The 9,212-nt window shown below is 49.9% G+C and overlaps 1 protein-coding gene across 2 annotated transcripts in view; it reads left to right on the forward strand.

Moving 5' to 3' along the window:
* M1AP (meiosis 1 associated protein) overlaps window positions 1-6,462 on the forward strand; it is a 22,948-nt gene extending 16,486 nt beyond the window's left edge. For both annotated transcript variants that reach the window (XM_027905305.1, XM_027905307.1), the window contains exons 5-10: window positions 2,314-2,487; window positions 3,017-3,167; window positions 3,823-3,964; window positions 4,503-4,709; window positions 5,648-5,803; window positions 6,020-6,462. In XM_027905305.1, coding sequence (XP_027761106.1) covers window positions 2,314-2,487; window positions 3,017-3,167; window positions 3,823-3,964; window positions 4,503-4,709; window positions 5,648-5,803; window positions 6,020-6,160 — 971 coding nt within the window. In that variant the 3' untranslated portion in view covers window positions 6,161-6,462. The remainder of the gene's footprint in view (window positions 1-2,313; window positions 2,488-3,016; window positions 3,168-3,822; window positions 3,965-4,502; window positions 4,710-5,647; window positions 5,804-6,019) is intronic.
* Window positions 6,463-9,212: the final 2,750 nt, after the last annotated feature.

Genomic DNA, 9,212 nt, shown 5'->3' on the forward strand with positions numbered 1-9,212 from the left:
CAAATCTTAGAATAGCTTTGAACATGCTCAGAACAGTCCAGGGTAAGAAACAGTGGCTGTTTTCTCCACAAGAGGAACTCCCTGGGAGGTGTGTTTCCAGACAAACACAGACCACCTGATGAGGGACAAGGATTGCTTTTTCAAACTGCAGAGCAGCTCCTCTGTGGGGCAGAGGCTAAATCTGCAATGTTTCTGTAATTATAAAGCATTAGTGCTTTCCAGACTGCAGAGAGAGCAGAGATGTGATGTATCTAAACCCCACAGAGAGCAGTGTGCACGGCATTTGTGGTGGGAATGGCTGTGGGAGTGACTGACAGGATGCCTGGCCTTCGGATGGACTGGCCTCTAACTGATAACCTGAGCGTTATTATTCTCTCTCTTTTGCCCCAACCCCATTACACTCGCTAAAAGCAGCTGAGCATTGCCAGACCTTTTGCTGACAAAGGTCAGTATTTGCATGTGTTGGAGATACTGGTCCCAGCTAGTTCTGTTTGGGGGAAACAACAAACAAGCACTGAAGATAAAGCACTAATACATTTTTTATGAACATGAAAAATGTTCTGCAAGTCTCAGGAAACCTTTTTCTGGATGGGCTCTGCAGACTGTTGACCATTTTGCCCAAGTCTAAAATCTGTAGCGAACACATCACCACCAGAACATGACCAGCCTGCTCTCCAGCTGCATCAGTGCAGGGAAGTGGGAGGAAGGCTCAAAGTGTCATGGCAAGGGACTGATGGTGGTAACAGCTGAGTCATGAGGAGCAGCTTCCACACAGAAGCAGGACGTTCCCTTCCAACACAGTACCCTCCAGCATTGCTCCGGGAGGGAGAAACTCAAGCACCAGAGAAGACTGGGGTAAGGCGCAGGATCAGTGTTAAAATACATTGTTAAAAGCTGCTGCAAAACTGAGGTAATTGGTTTAGTATACAGATTTGTGAAGAACTAAAAAAAAAAAAAAAAGAATGAAGTGTCCTGTCAGCCAAGGACAGTCAGTGTGTCGATAAGGAAAATCCTCAGAAGCAAGGACAGTGGGAAGGGTCTTGCACTGTGGCAGGGAATTGAATCTGCTGTGCTGCAGAGGCACAACCTACAGGATCCCAGTGCCTTCCCCAAGGCTGGGAGGTGGAGACAGGGGGGAAGTGTGTCCTTCTGTGACAGCTGTGCTGCCCATCAGGGTGGGTACAAGTTGCAGAGCATCTGAAGAATTACAGTCATTATAGTAGGCCTGGATTATTTGCCAGGTAGAGGGAAATAAATGAATTGGGGGGGGGGGGGGGGGGGGTTGATTTTTTTTTAATACAGGAGCAGATGCATAGTGTCATTTTAGTCAACTAGAAATATGCATGCGTAAAGAAAAGATTTCTTGGTATAGATGGATATAGCACTGGTTTTTAGTCCCCCACTGGCCTGGTAAACACAAGTGGGGAAAAAAAGGCTATTTCTACTATTTATTCATATTCTCAGAAAACATGTTTCACGTCCTGACTGTATGGTAAAGCAATCAGTGCTACCAGGCTGTCTGTATCTTCTGTGTTTACAAGTGGGTATATTGCACGCCTTACGCATTTTGCAAACTGATCATCTTTTTTCTTGTTTTCCCCTTTACCTGTTTTTTTTTAATTATTATTTAATCTGCTGTTCTACAAGCTAGCTTCTCGTTTGGATGCACCTTTGAAGTATTATTGGTTTGGGAGTTTTTTTGTAAGGGTTTATCTTGGTTTTGATCTGCCTGAGTGCTCCAGCCTACATTTCTCCATGCCTAAAAGTTGTTGCTCAACCATACGTACTTGTCTGCACCTCTGACATGGGAGCTTAAATACTTGCTATGCCCTTGCCAACATATTTACCTTCTCCTTTTAATTTCAGTTTAACAAGTCTCTAAATTTTATGGATTCCACTTGTTTGAAATGGGGTGTAATGGTGGTGGATAGTTTTGCCTCCTGGTGTATCTGCTAGGATGTTCTACCCTGGGACTGCTGGGTTACGAAGCAGCACTGATCAGTAATGTGCTGAAACCTGCCCTCTTTGTGGGCCAGGTCTGGGCCAAGTGTTGCTTCTGTTCCCCTCAGGTCCCAACACCCCAGTGAGGGAAAGGTGTTGGGGTGGCCTGTGGAGCAGGTCAGCTCCCAGCAGTGTCCCTGGAGTCACAGTGCTGCGTTGTGATTTGCATGGTAATGGCTTCTGACGCACTTTTTTTGTGACAGCACTGAAGGTACTAAGGAGGTGTAATGCCATGGAAAATGCAAAAGAATGTTCTTTTCTATGGCTGAAAATATTTGTGCTTTTACACCTTTTTTTCCCCCTCTCCCGCAGACATTGCAATCCTGGGAATGGACTTTGATGTGCAAACCGTAGAGGACAATGTCATCAGCTTGGAGATGCTGTTTAAAACATGGCTCCATGACTATGGCACGGAGAGGGAACAGCTCCATCTCCTCCTTCCGTCGGGAGGTTTCAGCCATGCTGCTGCACCCAAGAGCACCATAAGTATTTAATTTTCTCTTCCCCTCTGCAGGGAGCTCCTCAATCCCACAGCCTTGAAGGTTATCCAGGCTTGTCCTATGGTCCTTTTTCCCTCCCATTTAGAGAGTAAGGTCCCACCAAGTGAGGTCTCTAGGTAACTGGGAAAGCTGGGAATTGTCTCAGTCTGGTAGGAGCCTATTGCTCAGAAAGCTGCTTGTTTGCTGCTGTGTCCTGTGGCTGCCAAGACCACAATAATTTCCATTATGCAGCAAAATGTGCCTGGAGGAGCATGTGAATTTATAGCCATGTAGTCAAGGGAAAAGGGGCCTTTTACATCTTGAGAGCTGAATAGCCCTAAAAAATGTGTTCCTTCTGTTCAATACTAAAAGTCTGTGACAGAGTTGCACTTAAGTAAAGGCTGTCTTACAAAAGGACTTAGCTTGTATTTATATCTAGTGATTTAACACTAAAATAGCTCATGTTTTTTGGAAGTGCTTTGAGCATGTCATGTGCTGAACATTTCCAGCGACCTAAACCAATCTCCTTCTTCCAGTGTGCCTGAAGTGCGACTTGCAGGAGAGACTGCTCGACCCAGCTCTGCTTTCGGGGCCGGCTGATGGCACTATGAGAGCAGCAGATCCCAGTTCTCCCTGGCACGTGGCAGCCTGGCCAGCCACAGGGCTGCACAAACTCCAGGTGGTAAAGTAAGTGTTGCTTCGTGCCTCATGCTCAGTACCTGCGAGGTGGTGGAACAGCAGCTTCACTCTTCCTGTGCAGTGTCAACCTGGGACCTGGTAACATCATCATAAAGCACTGGGGGACTCAAAAGTTCTGGTGAGCAAAACCGTGATATGAGAGACCCTCAGCCCTGTAACTCTTCCTTGTCATGGAACAGCACAGCCCACACACAGACAGGAGCACAGCCACAAGTGGTATTGCCTTGGCACTGGCACTGATGAGCGTAACACCATAGGTGTTATTCATGCAACAGTTGTTTCCCTCCAGTGTAAAGTTCTGTAGCTTGCAGGCATTGCAATAATTTTGCTGTTCTCTCACTACATAATGAAACCACAGCAATTAATTGAATGTCAGACCCTGAGATCATTAGCTGGATCAGTAGTCAAAAAGCAAGCAAAGCCTCATAGTGCCGTGTGACTTCACCTAAGGATGTGCTCACTTTCCTGTCAGCAGTTCGTGGCTGATAAGCACAGAGCATAGCACAAGTGATGCTCTCTAGTATCTTTTCTGAGGTTTATTTATAGGGGAAAAAAAGTTATTTTTGAGCTATGCAGTTGCTATTAAAATGATTCTCATCCTGTCAGTAGCTGAAGAGCACTAACAGGAGCCATATGCTTACAGGGCTCTGAAGTCTGAGGGGGTCTGTGAGTCTGTACTGTATGGCCTGCCCTTCATCATCAAGCCCACGAGCTGCTGGCAGCTGGACTGGGATGAACTGGAGACAAACCAGCACAGCTTCCATGCTTTATGTCACAGTCTTCTGGTGAGTGTGTGAAAATTGCAGTGTGATGGGGAGGGATTGCCAGAGAAAGGAATAGTTAGTGCAAACCCCGGAAGATCTGTAGCCTGCACCAGAAAACATTTTTCAGAAGCTGCAACTCATCTTATGGGCCAGAGCTGTGCTTGTAAATCTTTCCAGCCCCAAGGCATCCACTCGAAAGATGCTACAGCACATCAAACCTTAGAGAAGACCCTCAAGCCTATCAGAAATCCAGTGTTTGGGGATATGAAGTGCAAATGTCAGAGTTGGAGTTAGATCTGCATCTTTAACTCTGAATAAAAATTAACCAAGGCTTGGACTGTGGAAGAGTGTCCATTACTGACAAGTTGTAAAGCAAAATTGGATGTTTTGTTCAAGAATTGACTTGCATTTAATTGAAAAATGTCCTCAACCATACTGCAGAATATTGTTCTTACTCTGATGTGTGAGCCTGCTCCTGAGCACTACAGCCCACGCTGACAGTGCTGGAGGAAGTGGCTCTTGCCTGTTGTTCACACTGGGTTTGGCTTTTGCCATTTAGCAAAGGAAGTGGATGCTTTTGGCCAAGCACGAACCTCAGAACACGAGTCCAAACTGGAACATTGTGGTGCATTCCTATTACGTCATCGTCCCTTCCGACTCTGCCACTCTACTTGTCAAAGCAGTCGCCGTCAGGGAGCTCCTGCTGCCTTCAGCCTTCCCAGCCCTCCTTGCTGAGCACCCCGAGCGAGTCCGTGGCCCCATAGAGGTGAGTCAGCGCAGCCCTGCTCTAACCTCTGTGCCCAGGTCCCAGGGGAGTCACTGGAGCCCTGTGCTAACCCCGGTGCAAAGGTCCAGCTGCACAGGCAGAGATCAGAGCAATGATCAGCCCTATGCACGGGCAGAGATCGGAGCAATGATCAGCCCTATGCACAGGCAGAGATCAGAGCAATGATCAGCCCTATGCACAGGCGGTGCAGCTGCTGCTGAAGCTGTAGCCGTCTCCCTCATTGCCAGGGAACACAGATCTCCTCACACTTCAGAGAGAGGTGCTTTAGGCAATAGGTAAATCAATACATAGGGTACCTCTGTTTCTTCCAGTAGATTCAAGCTTCTGCATTTCCTCTTGTTCTCCCAAATTGTCTGCCTCTGCTCCAGGTGCTGCCAGGAAGGGCGGAGCTCTCACTGTAGTCTTAGCAGATAAATAGAGAAGGAAGTGGCTGTGAAAATGTCTAGTGACAGCTGGAATATGATGGAGCACTCCAAAACTTCTTTCCAGCAGAGGACATATCCTACAGCTTTCTTCATAGACAGTTAATGCCTGTCTTTTGGAGCAATGTTGTATGTCTGTTGTGGAGAGTGGGAAGAGGTCTTATGTGGCAGAGTTGAGGGTGATGGTGCCCAGAAGGGGTGCTCCAGCTAGTTGGCTGTTTCTGGGCATGAGAAAGGATAGGACCGCATCTCACAAGGGAATGCTTAAATCCATTAAGACCTGGTGGCAGATGCCTCTTGTTCCATACACAGCTAAGAGTGCTCCTTGTGGGTAGCGGCACAGCCAATCACTGCAGGGTGGCATGGAGTGTCTGCAACACTCATCCCTGCAAACCACCCCTGCCAATGCTAGAAACAACAGATCCCTCCCCCACACAAACACCACAGCCTCCACCTGTCACATCCCATAGCGATTCAGTTCTTTCTCCTGAGCAGAGTGCCCTGAACAGCTTGGAAGTGGAAGTTGCTTATAACCCCTTACACCTAAAAAGCAACCTCTACAAATACCTGAAGAGTTCGTTGTACAAACCTCCGCATCGGCAGCAGGCCCAGCCCCGGGAGCAGCGCCCAGAGCGGCATCAGCCCAAACAGGTAAGTCCCTTGCCTGTGACCAGCCTTTGTGTTCTGCTCTTCTGGTCAACTTCCTACAGAAGGGCTGAGGGCAGGTCCCTGGTACCCAGCAGGGATGGGTGCAGGATCAGCTCGTGCAGCTGAGAGGGATGCTGGGCACATTCAGACACAACCACAGTGGGACAAGCCAGCGCCTCCTTCCACAAGGTGCATTTGTGTTTTGTCCCTGTCTTGCAGCCCCAGAGCAGAGCCAAAGCTGCAGTGGCACCCCTTCTGATGGCTCCCTCTCCCCTCCAAACATTCAGACCAGCATCAGCGAGGAGGGACTCCTGTGAGCGCTCTCCCCTCCCCAGAGAGTATGATGAGTTCCTGCAGTGAAGCCCAGGCTCTGCTGGGGCTGCCCATGTGCAGTCACAGCTCAGCTTCTTGCTCAGCTGCACTGGGCCGGAAGCGGTCAGGCCAGACACTGAGCTCAGTCTTGGTCAGACAGGCACTTCCTATTGTTTGTTCCTCCTTGTTGTTTTACAATTTTGTTTGTCACTGAGTCAGTCTGCAGGCAGTTTGCTGCTCTGGGACCCTCTGTCCAGAGATCCAGTTATCCCCCACACCACCACATATTTCCTGTTCTTGTCGGCACGCATCACAAGCGTGCCTCAAATTTTGGTTTCTGAGACTGGGCTAACACAGGCCAAAAACCACAGATTGCTGTCAGCGGGTGCGGAGGAACTGCAAGCGGGGTGGTGAGGAAATCAGACAGATGAGGCAGGCAGTGACACCGAGCTGCCCTCATCCTGCAGCAGCAGGTTCGGTGGGGTGTTTGAACAGGCCTAAAACGGGGCTCTTGAATTTGATCTTAAAGCCTGGAATTCTGCCCTCCCGGGCGCAGCACTACCCCTGATGATGATGATTTGCTTGCTTCTGAGGTTGGCCTCGCTGTCCAACACCCCAGCCAGTGAAGGGTTCTGTAGCAAGTGCCAAGCCAGGGCTGGCTCCTGCACAGTGACATCTCACGCAGCTGGAACTGCAGCACAGCCCCAGTCCCATCTCCTCCTCCTGGACGACCCGTGCCTATGGGGCTGGTCCACGAGCCAACACAGCAATACTTTTTGGCAGGCTTCAGATTCTCAGATCATAGTATGGTGTGGCAGGGGAGGAATGCAGCACCACACTGACCTAGAGCTTTTCAGAGTTTCTGCCCAGTGCTGGCACACGCGTCAGCCTGGTTTTCAGTGCAAGTGTAGGGCAGCTGCCCCTGGCAGGGCAGAAGCTGAGGGCAGCTCAACCAAGCCAAGGTGGGGTGGTGTCTATCAGCCCCCTGATGCCAAGCACCAGCACAGTTTGTGTTCTACTTATTTTGTTCTGACAAGCTGTTTCAAAATAAAGTTATTCACCATAGTGTTCACTTTCTGACCGTGTTTATAATGTGTACAGCATTGCTATCCCAGCACTGACCTGTGCTTCCTGAGAAACAGCTGCAGCTGAGCAAGGGCACAAGACAGGCACCATCCTCCACAGGGGCTGTTCAGCAGGAGTGCAGAGCTGTCAGAGCCATCTCTTCTCCCTGGGCTCTCAGCTCATCGACAGGCCCTGATAGCCATTCAAGGGCACGGGCCTGCTCTTCCCATGCCCTGGCATCTCAGGCAGCTGCTTGCAGCAAGATATCAAGGGCAGATACCCTGGAAAACAAGGCAGACACCCCTGCAGGCACAGGGATATGGACTTGTTGGGTGCAGTCTGGTGGCCAGCTCTGCCTATCTCTAACACCTTGGGAAGGGACAGGAGCGAAGGGCAGTGATACACATACAAATGGCCCAGCCTGGGGTGTGCAAACCGGGCAACAATATGAGAATAACAAAATCAGGCGGGGGAGGGAGGGCAGAAGGTGGGATGGAATGTCTTTGGAAGTTCTGAGTTGCCTGTTAGGAAAGAAGATTCTGTTGCTGAAACAAGAAAAATAAATATGCTTTCCTTGCATCCAAGAGGAGAGCAGGGCTGTGCAGGGACCACTGGGCCAACACAGATGCTGCTGTAGCATCTTCCTTCCTCGCTGTCACCTTTTAGGTGCCAGTTGGGTCAGCCCAGCATGTTCACCACACACAGCTCCATGGGAAGGCACAGACACAGCACACAGAGGTGCCCACAGGGATGGAGATGAATAAGTACCAAGGCTGTATATGAAGGGAGAACCCCAGAGAGGCTGCTCTTCATTGTTTCAGTTATGGAGCTTCTCACTGGAGTCATGAGCAACGATTACGGACAGGTGGCCTGGGCCACCTAAGCAATGCCCAGAGCTCATCTCCGATGAGCAGGTGGGCAGAACTGCTCTTGGGATATGGACATGGACCCACCATGGACGGGAACACAAGCAAGGGAGCACCCAGTAGCCAACACTCTCTTCCCCTGACCCTCATCCCTGCAGGAACTGCCTCAGCCTCCCTCAGATTCCCAAAACCCCTTAGACTTCTTTCCCTTCTCATGCAGCAAAACCCCAGTGGAAAAGACAACCCAGCACAGAACAGCCACAAATTGGTCCTGGGTACAGCTGAGCTGTATTGTGACAGGGCTGAGGGTTCTCCTGGCAACTTGGGCATCAGACAAATGGCCAGTCAGAGCTTACCACCTTGTCACCATCACACCAGCACGGGGATCTGAACCTGATCCTTCAGACTTCGCCGCCAGCAGTTTTTGGCTCCCTGGGTCCGAGGTGGGGCTGCAGGAGTCATGCTTAGCCCTCTGCACAGGTACAGTACAGTGCTGTCACCTGCCTGCCATGCTGCTGTCAGTATCAACAGGCTGGTGAACTTGCAGAAGTCAATATCAGCCCCATCCAGACATGGGTGCAGCCAATACCAGCATGCCTCATCTGATTCTACACAGAAGGACATGAAATCTCTCAAAACCATTATGAGTACCAAAAGGACAACCTGTTTTCTCCTGTGCATAGGTTCCTGCCCAAGGCTGGCCACACTGCAATCAGCCTCAGATCACATTGCAGGGATCGCAGATTTTGCCATTTAAGTCAATGGTATCCAGAATGTGCTATCCCAGGCCTTTCAAGAGCAGGGGGTGATCAGCAGTGGGATCAAGCTGGGGAAGGAGAGATCCTGTGACTAATCAATAGCCACTAATCAACAGCTGCAGCAGAGCTAGAGCCTGTCCCTTCCCAGCCTCATGCATGGAGGCCATCACATCCATGCGCTGATCAGCACATAAAGATAGCTGTGAGCCTGACTCTCACATCCCTTAATCCCCTGGCATCAGGGCATCCCAGCCACAGCTGAATCTGGCATGCACTCTTCATTGGTGTTTCCCCTTAACTCAGTAACTCTGGCACAGACACGAATGTGTGACAATATGGAGAGTGCTCAGCTGTTCTGCAGCAGGACCAGCATCTCCCCATCCATCCTGGCAGCTCAGACAGGCAAACATG

This window comes from Empidonax traillii, unplaced genomic scaffold (assembly GCF_003031625.1).
Source record: "Empidonax traillii isolate 1590-97213 ecotype Southwest subspecies unplaced genomic scaffold, ASM303162v1 scaffold1139:size213905, whole genome shotgun sequence".
Lineage (NCBI taxonomy): Eukaryota > Metazoa > Chordata > Aves > Passeriformes > Tyrannidae > Empidonax > Empidonax traillii.